At 48.4% G+C, this 15190-nt stretch overlaps 1 protein-coding gene across 1 annotated transcript in view; it reads left to right on the top strand.

Annotated features, from left to right (window-relative positions):
* Positions 1 to 15190, top strand: part of LOC147091072 (mucin-17-like) — an 80132-nt gene that overhangs the window by 25326 nt on the left and 39616 nt on the right. Inside the window, exon 2 of the mRNA XM_085977157.1 lies at positions 3895 to 4002. Within this exon, the coding sequence (XP_085833283.1) occupies positions 3895 to 4002 (108 nt within the window). The remainder of the gene's footprint in view (positions 1 to 3894; positions 4003 to 15190) is intronic.

The raw sequence follows: 15190 nt of genomic DNA, 5'->3' as shown, positions 1-15190 counted from the left end.
TTTATCAGGTGGGACCTGTCTGGTCTATAAAAGTGCGGTTTGCACTCAGCGCAGACTTGGCAGTTCCTGGTCATGGTCCTGACCTCCTCAATAGAGTAAGGCAGGTTGCGGGCCTTGATGAGGTGGAAGAACCTGGTGACCCCCGGGTGGCAGAGGTCATTGTGGAGGGCCCGCAGTCTATCGATCTGCGCGCTGGCGCAGGTGCCACGCGATAGCGCATCCGGGGGTTCATTTAGCTTCCCGGGCCGGTACAAGATCTCGTAGTTGTAGGTGGAAAGTTCGATTCTCCACCTCAAGATCTTGTCATTTTTGATTTTGCCCCTCTGCTTGTTGTTAAACATAAAAGCAACTGAACGCTGGTCAGTGAGCAGGGTAAATCGTTTTCCGGCCAGGTAGTGCCTCCAATGACGCACAGCCTCCACAATCGCCTGGGCCTCCTTCTCAACAGCGGAGTGTCTGGTCTCCGGGCCTTGGAGGGTTCGTGAAAAGAAGGCCACGGGTCTCCCCGCCTGATTGAGGGTAGCGGCCAGGGCAAAGTCGGACGCGTCGCTTTCCACCTGGAAGGGGATGGATTCATCCACTGCGTGCATGGTGGCTTTGGCAATGTCCTCCTTGATACGATGGAAGGCTAAGCGGGCCTCTGCCGTCAAGGGAAAAGAGGTGGACTTGATCAGCAGACGGGCCTTGTCCGCATAGTAGGGGACCCACTGGGCGTAATAGGAGAAAAACCCTAGGCACCTCTTCAGGGCCTTGAGGCAGTGGGGCAGTGGAAGTTCCATAAGGGGACGCATCCGGTCGGGGTCGGGGCCGATCACTCCGTGTTCCACAACACAGCCAAGGATGGCGAGGCAGTTTGTGCGGAATATGCACTTCTCCTTGTTATATGTCAGGTTTAGGAGTTGGGCGGTGCGGAGGAATTTTTCGAGGTTTGCGTCATGGTCCTGCAAGTCACGGCCGCAGATGGTCACATTGTCCAGATATGGGAAAGTGGCCTGCAACGCATTTTGATCTACCATCCGGTCCATCTCCCTTTGGAAGACGGAGACCCCGTTGGTGACGCCAAAGGGAACCCTAAGGAAGTGATAGAGGCGGCCGTTTGCCTCAAAGGCAGTGTACTGGCGGTCCTCAGGGCAGATGGGGAGCTGGTGGTACGCTGATTTCAGGTCAATGGTCGAGAAGACGCGGTACTGCGCGATCTGGTTGACCATATCAGCTATACGGGGGAGTGGGTAGGCGTCCAGCAGGGTGTAGCGATTTATTGTCTGGCTGTAGTCGATGACCAGGCGCTGCTTCTCGCCGGTCTTAGCGACCACAACCTGGGCTCGCCAGGGGCTGGTGCTGCCCTCAATAATCCCTTCTTTCAGGAGCCGCTCCACTTCGGTTTTGAAGAAAACCCTGTCCCCGGCACTGTATCGCCTGCTCTTTGTGGCGATGGGCTTACAGTCGGGGGTGAAGTTAGCAAACAGTGGTGGGGGGGTGACTCTGAGTGTGGAGAGGTTGCACCTGGTGCGCGGCGGGCAATTTGGAAGCTGCTGGCTGCGGACTGTGAGTGGGGGTAGGGGTCCACCGTACGCCATCGTAACACTTTTAAGGTGGCACTGAAAATCTAACCCCAGCAGGACGGCAGCGCAGAGGTCAGGCAGGACCAGAAGTTTAAAATGATCGTACACAGTCCCGTCTACTACGAGTGTCACCACGCAGTAGCCGCCGATGTCCGCCGACTGGGACTCGGAGGCCATAGAAATCCGCTGTTGCGCAGGCAGGACTGGGAGAGAGCAACGCCGCACCGTGTCGGGGTGGATGGAGCTCTCTGTGCTCCCAGAGTCAAAAAGGCAGATTGTATCGTGACCATTTACCTTAATGTCCATTGTGGAACTGGCCAGTTGGTGCGGTCTCGCTTGGTCCAGTGTAACGGATGCCAGCGTAGGGGTCGGTGTGTCGCTGCGGGTATCAGATGAGGCGGTGTCGGGGGCCTGCTGCGTCCCGGCTGTCGTCCAAGATGGCGGCGTCCATGATCCCCATGTGGCTGGAGGCGTCCAAAATGGCTGCTGTACCGGTGATTCGCACATGGCCGGGGAGGTCCAAGATGGCGGCCCGCATGGCCCACACGCGGCGCTGCTGGGGTTCGGGGTGGCTTTGGCCCTGCAGACGCTAGCGTAGTGTCCCTTCTTCCCGCAGCCCGAGCAGATCGCGTTTTTCGCCGGGCAGCGCGCTCTGGGGTGTTTTGCCTGGCCACAGAAGTAGCATTTCTGGCCTTGGGGCACTGCTGTCTGGCCTTGGGACACTGCTGCGGTAGTTGGGCCATTGTTGGGGTGTGGCTGGGGTGGCACGGTGCTATGAGGCGGTCCTACCGTGTCCCAGGCTGTCATTCCCCGCGGCGTCCACGGTGCAGAGGAGTAGGCATCCATGCCCTGGTAGGCTGCATCCAACGATAGTGCGAGTTCAGAGGCCTTGTTGAGGTCGAGGTTACTCTGCTCCAACAGTCGCTGTCGGGTGCAATTGGATCTGTGGCCCGCTACAAAAGCGTCCCTAAATAAGTTCCTCTGTGTACACGGCGGCCTTTACATCCTTACAACCACAGGCCCGGCCAAGCACAGACAGTGCCTGAAGGTATTCCACGGTCGATTCCCCAGGTTGTTGTTTACGACTCCCCAGGAGGTGCCTGGCGTACACTTCGTTCACTGGGCGCGTGTACTGGTCCTTGAGGAGCCTGATAGCGTCCGCGTACGAGGTCGCGTCTTGGATGACCGAGTACACTCGGTGGTTCACTTTGGAGGTCAGGACATCCAGTTTGTCCTCGTCCGATTTGATTGCTTCGGAGGCGGTCAGGAATTTTTCGAAACACTTAAGCCAGTGAGTAATCTTGGTGGATGAGTCCGCCTCCCGATGATCTAAGTCCAGGCACGCTGGTGTGAGGATCTTCTCCATTATAAAAATGTTGTTAATAAAATTGATGCGCTATCAATTACTCATAAAAGACTGAGAGTTAGAAGAGTAACTAAAGGCTTTTATTAACAACAGAATGGAGGTCTGCCTCGCGTGGTCGACCGGTCCAGGATACAAAGGGCTGGGGAGCAGTCACCTTTATACTAGGACCTGTGGGAGGAGTCAGCCGAGGCATGTCCAGGCATGTACACAGTGGAATACAAACAGGACAAACAGGAATACAAACATTGGTTTACCACAGTCCTCCAATATCCAGTTTGTTCTCCAATATCCAGTTTGTTCTCCAATATCCAGTTTGTTCTCCAATATCCAGTTTGTCCTCCAATATCCAGTTTGTCCTCCAATATCTAGTTTGTTCTCCAATATCCAGTTTGTTCTCCAATATCCAGTTTGTTCTCCAATATCCAGTTTGTTCTCCAATATCCAGTTTGTCCTCCAATATCCAGTTTGTTCTCCAATATCCAGTTTGTCCTCCAATATCCAGTTTGTCCTCCAATATCCAGTTTGTTCTCCAATATCCAGTTTGTTCTCCAATATCCAGTTTGTTCTCCAATATCCAGTTTGTTCTCCAATATCCAGTTTGTCCTCCAATATCTAGTTTGTTCTCCAATATCCAGTTTGTCCTCCAATATCCAGTTTGTCCTCCAATATCCAGTTTGTTCTCCAATATCCAGTTTGTTCTCCAATATCGAGTTTGTTCTCCAATATCCAGTTTGTTCTCCAATATCCAGTTTGTTCTCCAATATCCAGTTTGTTCTCCAATATCCAGTTTGTCCTCCAATATCCAGTTTGACCTCTATTATCCAGGTTGACCTCCAGTATACATCTGTTGCTGCAGAAGAGGGATACAGTGACTTGAAAATAAACACGTACAGAATGTGCTGGTATTGTGAATCTTTTCAATAACCATGTATTGTTTGAAATAACTGTTATTATCTATTGGTGAAGGAAGAAATCCATGTGAGAATGGAGGGACCTGGGATGGAATGAATTGTCATTGCATGGACAACTTCAATGGGCCCCATTGTGAATTTGCAGCAGATACCATTGAAATTGGTGAGTTTTTATTCGGACAAATTGTACATTTTGGTGATTTTGTTTTATGTGTTTGCTCCCTTTCCCTCGATACTTTTACCTAACCAACATCTCTCTGTCTCAGCCTTGAAATGTCGAAGTCACCCAGCATCCACAACCTTCTGAGGATGAGAATTCCAGATTTCTACTTCACTTAGTGTGAAAAAGTGCTTCCTGATTTAGCTCTTGAACGGCCTAGCTCTAAGTTTAAGATGATGCCCCCTCTTTTGCTGGATTCCCCAACTAGAGCAAATAGTTTCTCTTTATCTATCCTTGTAACATTTTGAGCACCTCAATCAGACCACCCTTCAATCTCCTATACTCCAGGGAATACAAGCGAAGTTTGTGCACCCTGTCCTCGTAATTTAACCCGCTAAGCCCCGCTATCATTTTGCACTGATGTGCAGTGCCCAGGACTGAACGCAGTCCTCCAGATAGGGTCTGACTAAGGCTCTGTAAAACTGAGGTTCAATTTCCTCGTGTTTGTATTCCCGCCGCCTGCACCATAAGTACACCCTTATGTTGTATCCCTGTGTTAATGGAGACACGGAATGCAGGAGCTGGTTTAACAGGTGTTTACTGAACAAAGTCTGGAGGTGAAGTAAAAGATACAAGACACTATACAGGCTTATATAGCCCGAGTGGCCACTACCGGCATTACAGTACACAGGGGCTCTTAAAGGCACATACACCACAATTCCTCCCCTTTTAGACAACCAGTACATAACATTTTAAGTAATCATTAATTAACATGTTTACAAGAACAATAATCTACACATTTGCTGCAGTTAATCAATTATAAGTCAGTCTCTCTGGAGGCTTCCTGACTCGGTCCGGATAACGCCTCAGTGGTGTAGTAGTTTTCGGTGGTGTAGTAGGTTCTTTTGGCAAGGTCGATTCGGCTTCAATGCCAGTGTCGGGTTCATCTGGTTCCAGTATCACCGGATCGGAGGTAGATACTATGGGTATCTCTGCTTCATCATTAGACATATAGAGTTGTGGTGTAGGTTGTCCCTTTTCGGATGACTCTATGATCTGGTCAGCATGGCGCCTTATTATGCTTTCTCCAATGTCCACGGTATACATCAGCGGCCCTAGTCGTGTGCAAATAGTTCCAGGCTGCCATTTCTCGGTACGGTAGTCCCGAGCCAAAACTTGTCGACCTATCTGGAAGGTTCTAGTTGGCCTTTCATTCATGCCTTGAAATTGCCGGTTCTCTATGTCCCTTCTGATGTTTGGCTCCATAAAATCCAGCCGGCATCTTAGTCTTCTATTGTAAAACATCATGGCGGGAGTTTGGTTTGTAACCACATGTGTTGCATTCCTGTATGCAAACAAGAAGTTATCTACCTTATGCTGTAGATTTATGTCTTCATTACCCATGGCCTTTATGGCCTTCTTGAAGGTCTGGACAAATCTTTCAGCCAATCCATTGGTGGCAGGATGGTATGGGACGGACGTGTAGTGCTTAACCCCATTGTTTTTTAAGAACTTCCTGAATTCTTCGGACACAAATTGCGGTCCATTATCAGAACAGATCTGTTCAGGCAGCCCATTGCTGGCAAATATGGTCCTTAATACTGTGATGGTTTTTTCCGTGGTGGTGGAGGACATCTTTATTACCTCCGGCCACTTGGAGTGTGCATCAACCGCGATTAAGAACACTGAGTCCATAAATGGACCAGCAAAGTCGATGTGTACCCTTTGCCATGGAGATGAGGGCCACTCCCATGGATGTAGAGGGGCTTGTGGTGGGGCGTTTTGGACCTTCTGGCATCCTAGACAGCCCTTGGTCATTTCTTCGATGTCTCCATCGATACCTGGCCACCACACAAACGCTCTGGCTAGGTTCTTCATTTTCACTCCACCCAGATGCCCCTCGTGAAGCTCCTTTAGCACTTTATCCTGGAGTTTGGGTGGAATCACCACTCTGGATCCACACATCAAGGTTCCTCGGCACACTGACAGCTGTTCTCTTCTTTGCGAGAATGCTGGCAACAGTGGCTCGCCATGTGCTGGCCATCCCTTCACCGTTAAATCGTAGACTCGTGAGAGAGTCGGGTCATTTCTCGTTTCCTTTTCAATGGTAGAATTTGTTACTGTGGTGTATGTGGCTTTAAGAGCCCCTGTGTACTGTAATGCCGGTAGTGGCTACTCGGGCGATATAAGCCTGTATAGTGTCTTGTATCTGTTAGTTCACCTCCAGACTTTGTTCAGTAAACACCTGTTAAACCAGCTCCTGCATTCCGTGTCTCCATTAACACACGGATACAACAGTGGCGACGAATTGGAAACGGACTTACCTGCAATTCGGCAGCACCTCAAGGAGATAGATTCCTCAGACAAAGGTCGAAGAAAAAAAAAAGAAAAAACTCTGGTTTCACCAGCTAGCCAGGCTGGTGGCAGGTACTGCAATAATCCTTCCTGGGCGGCGGGCTGGGGCTCGATCGGCTGGCTCTGCAGCGGGGCCGAGCAGCGAAGGCGGAGGCAAACAGAGACGGCGGGTGGAGCACTCGGGAGATGGCCAGCGCTGCAAAGCAGGTCGGCGTTCGGACCAAGCAGAGGGAGGGAAAAGTCCCAGAGAGTCCGGCGGGAACGAGTCTCCAACTATTAAAAATATCTGTATAAATAAAAACCGCGGAGAACAGCGTTTTCAGCAGCGGCAGCGGCGGGAAAGCGCGGGAGGCGCCATTTTTTCTCAGCAGGGAAGAAAGGAAAGCGCGGGAGGCGCCATTTTTTTCAGGATGCCTAAGACTGGCAATATTACTGCTTTCGATAGTGATGTAGAGGATTGGACCACATATGTGGAAAGAGTGGAGGTATATTGCACAGCAAATGAAATAGAGGATGATAAAAAGGCATCAGTACTTCTAAATCTAATGGGCGCAAGGACATACGGGCTGTTACGAAACTTAATCACTCCAGCCAAACCAATGGACAAGAATTTTAAAGAGATTGTTGATACCCTACAGGAGTACTTAAACCCAACACCCCTGCTGATAGTGGAACGATTCAAATTCTTCAGGAGGAATCAGCACAAGAATGAAAGTAACGCTGATTACCTCACCAAATTAAGAAAGCTGTCAAAGCACTGCCAATTCGGGGCAGGACTGGCAGATTCGCTTCGAGACAAATTCGTCTGCGGTCTCCTAAGTGAAGGAACACAGAAAAGGCTAATTTCTGATAAAGATTTAACACTGGACAAGGCTTTCAGTATGGCTGTATCATATGAAGCAGCAGCAGGAGGAGCTGCAGAGATACAGCAAAAGCCACAGGACTTCGGCACCCATGAAATGACACAGGGTTTCGAGAGATGTTATCGCTGCGGCAGATCCACCCATGACCAGAGGGACTGCTGGTTCAAGGACAAAGCATGCAGGCAAAGCGGAAAGATGGGACACATTGCACGTGTATGCCGATCTGGAAACAAAAAATCCACTGACAGAAAAAAAATCAATAAGTAAAAGTACAGAATCAATAAGTAAAAGTACAGAAAGGTACAAATGATGACGGACATTGGCTCCGAAGGCCAGGAGAGCGATAGCGACTCCGGAAACAAGAGACTAAGCTGTCTCAAATTACATAATGTAATTGCCAAAGAAGATTACCAGACCATTTGGGTTACCCTCACGATAGCGGGGTCCCCAGTTAAAATGGAGCTAGATACAGGATCAGCTCTGACCGTCATAAGTTGACGGGATTACGAGCGGCTATTTCTGCATATACCTTTGAAAGACACATCCATTATCTTGAAAACATATACGGGGCAGAAAGTATACCCCAGAGGGAAAATAAGGGTGCCTGTTGTATACAACGGCAAGGAAATACAGAAGTTGTATTTATACGTTCTGCAAGATGGTGGTCCACCACTGCTGGGACGTGAATGGATCAGGAAGGTACGTTTAGACTGGCACTCCATTCAGGCACCGACGGTGACCAGTAAGAAAAAAAATGATGATGACGTCATACCTGAACGATTAAAAGACATCTTGGCCAACGCCAAAGAAGTGTTTCAACAGGAACTAGGAACCTTGAAAGGCGTCACCGCCTCAATGAAAGTGGAAGATGCGGCAATTCCCAAGTTTTTAAGGCAAGGCCGGTGCCATACGCAATTCGTCCAGCAGTCGAGGCAGAGCTGGAGAATTTGGAAAAGGCAGGCGTGTTATCCAAGATAGAATTGAGCGAGTGGGCAACACCCATCGTCCCGGTCATGAAGAAAATGTTGAATAATGATAAAGCTGAAGAACAGAGAAAAATTCGCATCTGTGGGGACTTCAAGGTGACTGTAAACCCGGTCCTTCCCACGGTACAGTATCCTCTTCCGAGGATAGAAGATATTTTCGCCTCACTATCCGGAGGGAAACGTTGCACAAAAATTGACTTGGCACAGGCATATCTACAGATGGAGGTTGAGGAGGCCTCTAAAAAGTATCTCACGATAAACACACACAAAGGCCTGTACCAGTACAATCGACTGGTTTTCGCAGTAGCATCAGCTCCAGCTATCTGGCAAAGAGCTATGGAGCAAGTCCTGCAAGGGATTCCGGGGACTCAATGCTACCTAGACGACATCCTTGTAACAGGAGAAAATGACAACGAGCACCTTGCCAATTTGGAGCAGGTGCTCACTAGGCTGAGAGAACGGGGCCTACGAGCAAATTGCCCCAAGTGCAAATTTATCCAGAAACAAATATCATATTGTGGCCACATAATTAACGAAGAAGGGTTGCATAAGTCACCTGAAAAAATTGAAGCGGTCATAAAAGCCCCAGCACCTGAAAATGTCTCACAATTAAGGTCGTTCCTGGGATTGATAAATTACTATCATAAATTATTGCCGAACTTGTCAACTGTTCTGCACCCTCTTAACGAACTGCTACAAACGGGGGTAAATTGGAAATGGAGCGAAGACTGTAAACGTGCCTTCCATAAATGCAAAGGCTTGATCACGTCCAAGGAAGTTGTGGTTTATTACAACCCATCACTGCCAATCAGACTGGCGTGCGATGCATCCCCTTACGGCGTAGGAGCGGTATTATCGCATAGATTCCCTGATGGCTCGGAACGGCCGATAGCTTTTGCGTCACGCTCATTGAACTCAGCTGAGCGTAACTATGCCCAGATCGACAGGGAAGCACTCAGCCTGGTATGGGGAGTGAAGAAATTCAACCATTACCTACACGGACAAAAATTTTCCTTGTTGACTGACCATCAACCCCTCGTCTCCATATTCAACCCGAAAAAGGGCGTTCCCATTATGACAGCTCAAAGGCTACAGAGGTGGTCCCTTTTCCTAGGGGCACACCAATATGACATAGAACACAAAGGATCAAAACAGCATGGAAATGCTGACGGTTTATCGCGTCTACCGTTGCCAACGGTAGAAGAGGCACCTACAGTGGACCCAGTGGAGATGTTCCACTCAACCATAGTGGAATGTCTACCAGTAACAAATTCTACCATTGAAAAGGAAATGAGAAATGACCCGACTCTCTCACGAGTCTACGATTTAACGGTGAAGGGATGGCCAGCACATGGCGAACCACTGTTGCCAGCATTCTCGCAAAGAAGAGAACAGCTGTCAGTGTGCCGAGGAACCTTGATGTGTGGATCCAGAGTGGTGATTCTACCCAAACTCCAGGATAAAGTGCTAAAGGAGCTTCACAAGGGGTATCTGGGTGGAGTGAAAATGAAGAACCTAGCCAGAGCATTTGTGTGGTGGCCAGGTATCGATGGAGACATCGAAGAAATGACCAAGGGCTGTCTAGGATGCCAGAAGGTCCAAAACGCCCCACCACAAGCCCCTCTACATCCATGGGAGTGGCCCTCATCTCCATGGCAAAGGGTACACATTGACTTTGCTGGTCCATTTATGGACTCAATGTTCTTAATCGCGGTTGATGCACACTCCAAGTGGCCAGAGGTAATAAAGATGTCCTCCACCACCACGGAAAAAAACCATCACAGTATTAAGGACCATATTTGCCAGGAATGGGCTGCCTGAACAGATCTGTTCTGATAATGGACCGCAATTTGTGTCCGAAGAATTCAGGAAGTTCTTAAAAAACAATGGGGTTAAGCACTACACGTCCGCCCCATACCATCCCGCCACCAATGGATTGGCTGAAAGGTTTCTCCAGACCTTCAAGAAGGCCATAAAGGCCATGGGTAATGAAGACATAAATCTACAGCATAAGGTAGATAACTTCTTGTTTGCATACAGGAATGCAACACATGTGGTTACAAACCAAACTCTCGCCATGATGTTTTTCAATAGAAGACTAAGATGCCGACTGGATTTGATCAAGCCAAACATCAGAAGGGACGTAGAGAACCGGCAATTTCAAGGCATGAATGAAAGGCCAACTAGAACCTTCCAGATAGGTCAACAAGTTTTGGCCCGGGACTACCGTACCGAGAAATGGCAGCCTGGAACTATTTGCACATGACTAGGGCCGCTGATGTATACCGTGCACATTGGAGAAAGCATAATAAGGCGCCATGCTGACCAGATCATAGAGTCATCCGAAAAGGGACAACCTACACCACAACTCTATATGCCTAATGATGAAGCAGAGATACCCATAGTATCTACCTCCGATCCGCTGATACTGGAACCAGATGAAACCGACACTGGCATTCAAGCCGAATTGACCTTGCCAAAAGAACCTACTACACCACCGAAAACTACTACACCACCGAGGCGTTATCCGGACCGAGTCAGGAAGCCTCCAGAGGGACTGACTTATAATTGATTAACTGCAGCAAATGTGTAGATTATTGTTCTTATAAACATGTTAATTAATGATTACTTAAAATGTTATGTACTGGTTGTCTAAAAGGGGAGGAATTGTGGTGTATGTGCCTTTAAGAGCCCCTGTGTACTGTAATGCCGGTTGTTGTGTATGTAACCTGTTCCACCTTAAGAGAGCTTAAGCCTGTTCCACCTTAAGAGATGTACTACTTTCTCAGGCTGCTGTAGACGTAATACCGGGGGTGAACACACCGGTATATAAGCACTGTGCAGTAATCTTGTATTCAGTGTAGTCCCTACCTCCAACCAGTAAAGACCTGTTTTATTGTTACTGATTAAGTCTGAGTATTAATTACTTGAACAACTCACAGACTTAACACTGGCGACGAGTCAGGTTCTTACCCTGCGGCAGTTATTCCACGGCGGTTGAAGAGAGGTTTCAAACCTCACCACTCACCACCCCACTGGAAGCGACAGGCATTAGGACCCTGAAGCCTCCATCAGCTTGTGAACCAGAGTAGAAGACAGGACTGGGGAAGAGAGAGGTAAAGGGCGATAGCGATCGGCAGATAAGGGCCGGGCCGCTTTGAAGTGAGGGGCGCAGCCGGGCCATCGATCGCAACCACCGATAAGGGCCGCACTCGGGCTGAAAGGCGCAGCGTCGGCAGACACTGAAGGCGCGAGAGCCGCGGTGAAAAGCGCGGGCCATCGATCGCGGCGAAGATAAGGGCCGCACTCGGGGGCTGAAGGGAGACGGCGTCGGGGGACGGGTGAAGACCGCCAAGCGCGGGAAAACCGCCATTTTGTGGGCGGAGGACGACGGCAAGAGCGGGAAGCCGCCATCTTTGATAACAAGTAAAGAAAATAAAATCTGAGAAATTGCAAATCTACAATGCCTAAACACGGGAATATTAGCACCTTTGATAGTGACCTCGAAGATTGGGCCATATATGTTGAAAGAGTAAAAAATTATTGTAAGGCCAATAAAATTCGTGACCAAGATAAAGCTCTAACATTATTAAATTTAATGGGTGCGAAGACATACGGGCAATTGAAACACCTGTTATCACCAGATGAACCGGCGGATAAGACGTTCGATGAGATTGTTACTGTCCTGAAAGATCATCTAAACCCCACGCCGCTGATGCTAGCGGAACGATTTAAATTTTATGACAGAAGGCAGCTACAGCATGAAAGCAATGCTGAATATTTGCTGGAATTGCGTAAATTAGCGAAATATTGCCAGTTTGGAACGGGACTGACAGATGCACTACGAGACAAATTTGTGTGTGGTTTATTTAAACAGGATACACAAAAGCGACTGCTCGAGGAGAATGAGCTGACGCTTGAGAAGGCGGTCACTATGGCAGCAGCACACGAAGCCGCAGCGAGAGGCACGGCAGTAATGCAGCTACGGTCACCGGAGCTCAGTGCACACAAATTGGGTGTGAGTTCTGGCAAATGTTATCGTTGTGGAAAGACAACGCATGATCAGAACCAGTGTTGGTTTAAAAACCAAGAATGTAGAACTTGTGGTAGGCTTGGACACATAGTTAGAGTATGCAGGTCAGGGAAGAAGACCAGCAACAAGAAGTCACCGCAAGGAAAATACGCAAAAGTACACAAGGTGGCCGAACAGGAGTCCGATTCAGACGCTAGCAGTAATGAACTGGCTGGCTTAAGCAGTATTGAACTGGCTAGCTTAAGGGTACTCAACGTTGGTAAGGGTGCAGACCTCCAGACAATTTGGGTTACTCTTCAGATAGAAGGAGTCCAAGTAAAAATGGAATTGGACACTGGATCGGCATTGTCGGTCATGAATAAGAAAGATTACAGAAGGTTATTCCAACATATTCCCCTACAGGATACGGAGATTATATTGACAACCTACACGGGGCAGAGAGTGTACCCCATCGGGACAATAAAGGTTGCAGTGGCCAACAAGGGCGAAGGAAGTCAAATAATGGACTTATATGTGCTACCGGAGGGAGGTCCACCACTACGAGGCCGGGAGTGGTTTAGAAACATAAATATGGACTGGCATTCGCTAAAAGCCATAAAGAGTGAGAACTCGGTGCAGATAATCAGCCCAGACTCTAGAACTGATGATGGTAAGACCAACCCATGTGCAAAAGACAAAGTTTCAGCACAGAATTCCACTGAGCAACAACAACATAGTTTAACAGAGAATTCTGAGTCTGTCAAGTCTACTGATATGCACATTTTTGAGGGACACTGGGCTCGAACTCAACTCCATTTCAAACTACAACAGCAATTAGAACAAATGATTCGCCGTTTTGAGCAAGAGATGAATGAAATAAAAAAGTTCTTTGTTACAGAGTGGGAGAATCTGGAAAGGCAACAGAAGCAACTGATGGAGAAAATGGAGCAGGAGCACACCAACCATCTGCGCGAGGAGGCCGAACGAATCAAAGCTGATTCAGGTTCTGAAGGTGCGTGCCATAATCTGGTGTCAGAAGAGTTAACGGTCAGCCAACTCCTTCATATGCTGAGGGACAAGACTCTGAAATGGGAAAAACTTGAACACGAGCTGCGATCTTCAAAGGAAAAGGGTTCGGAGCTCTCAAAAGTCATTGAGATGGCTGATGTGACGACACAGACTGAAACGACTGCAACAGATCAGCCATTGGATGCCAAAAGTACGCTGACTCACGTCAATGTAGAACAACAGACCGCTGAAACAGCTGCTCCGGTAGAGGGATTGCATAGTCCGATCAATCAATCTCCAAAGGAAGTTGAAGTATTAAAATCACAAATGAGGTCACTAGTAAACGACTTGCTGAAAGCCCAGAAAAAGCTGGATGCAGAGGTACACATGAAGAAGTCTCTTCAGGAAAGATGTCTGGATTTGGAACAAGAGCTGGCTAACGTCCAGCTGGGTATGGAGGAAATAGACGACCCTCTCACTGGTCTAGCTCAGGACGACACCGAATATTACCATGACCTGGTGGACGACACCGAATATTACGATGTCCTGTCCTGCCCAGCTTGTAACTTCGACTCCCAAAGTGCAGAAATCATGGAGGAGCACCAAAAGTCTACGGAACATCGGGAGAAGCTGGCTCTACGACGGAAACAGGAGGAAGAGAAGGAGGAACTGCGCATGCAGCTGGCAGCTGTGGCAGCTGACAATGGAGCCCAGAGAGTCTCCAAGAAGCAGAAAAGGAAAAGTAAAAACAGAAGATGACCCATCTGAACCATTATCACCTCTACCAGATCACACACGTGGTCCCTCCGAACGGAGCCAAATCAGTTCGGAAGTTCAAGCTGTTAAATCCATGAAAGGACTATTGAATGAGTAACGTGAACCGACTACACCACAGAGATTGAATCTGTGAACTGTTTTCCGCAGAGACTGAATCTGTGATATGTTACGTTAAACATGAAGTTACATATGTATATATGTTATTACGTTATGTTAAATGGGGGGGATGACTATAAAGCTAAGAAGGGAGGAGTGTTGTGTATGTAACCTGTTCCACCTTAAGAGAGCTTAAGCCTGTTCCACCTTAAGAGATGTACTACTTTCTCAGGCTGCTGTAGACGTAATACCGGGGGTGAACACACCTGTGGTGTATGTGCCTTTTAAGAGCAATTGTGGTGTATGTGCCTTTAAGAACCCCAGGTGTGCGTAATGCCGGTAATTGCCACTTGGGCTATATAAGCCTGTGTATTGTTTATATCCTTTAGAACCCCCCCCAGACTTGCTTAGTAAATACCTATGAACCAACTCCTGTCTTCAGTGTCTTTATCTACACACGGACACTACAGTGGCGACGAAGTGGAAACGGACTTACCTGCAATGCGGCAGCACCTCAAGGACATTGATTCCTCCAGCGTCCAGAAGACTCAAGGAAGTAATAGAAACTGTGGTTTCACCAGCTGGCCAAGCTGGTGGCAGGTACTGCGCTAATCCTTCCTGGGCGTCAGGCTGGGGCTCCAGCGGCGGGCTCTACAGCTGAGACAGGCAGCGAAATCGGAGGCAAGCAATAACGGACTGGGAGGGTGCACTCCGGAGACGGCCGGCGCGGCAAGCAGGTCAGCGTTTAGACCTCCGTCGGGAACGAGTCTCCAACAGTGAATAAACGGAAACCACAGTAAAACAGCGTTGTTATCGGTAGCAGCGGCGGGAAAGCGCAGGAAGCGCCATATCGTTGCTACAGAGAAAAAAAGCGCGCGGGAAGCGCCATATCTTTTTTGAAATGCCTAACTCTGGCAATATTGATGCTTTTGATAACGAAACAGAGCCTAACTTTGGCAATATTGATGTTTTTGATAAGATAGAGGATTGGACCACATATGTAGAAAGAGTGGAGGTGTTTTGCACCGCAAATGGAATAGAAGATGAAAAAAAAGCTTCAGTGCTTCTGGATCTAATGGGCGCAGAAACATACA

This window comes from Somniosus microcephalus, unplaced genomic scaffold (genome assembly GCF_052327205.1).
Source record: "Somniosus microcephalus isolate GS21.2 unplaced genomic scaffold, FLI_Smic_1.0 unresolved_chr4, whole genome shotgun sequence".
Taxonomy (NCBI): Eukaryota; Metazoa; Chordata; class Chondrichthyes; order Squaliformes; family Somniosidae; genus Somniosus; species Somniosus microcephalus.
This window is presented reverse-complemented; position numbering and strand designations above follow the sequence as displayed.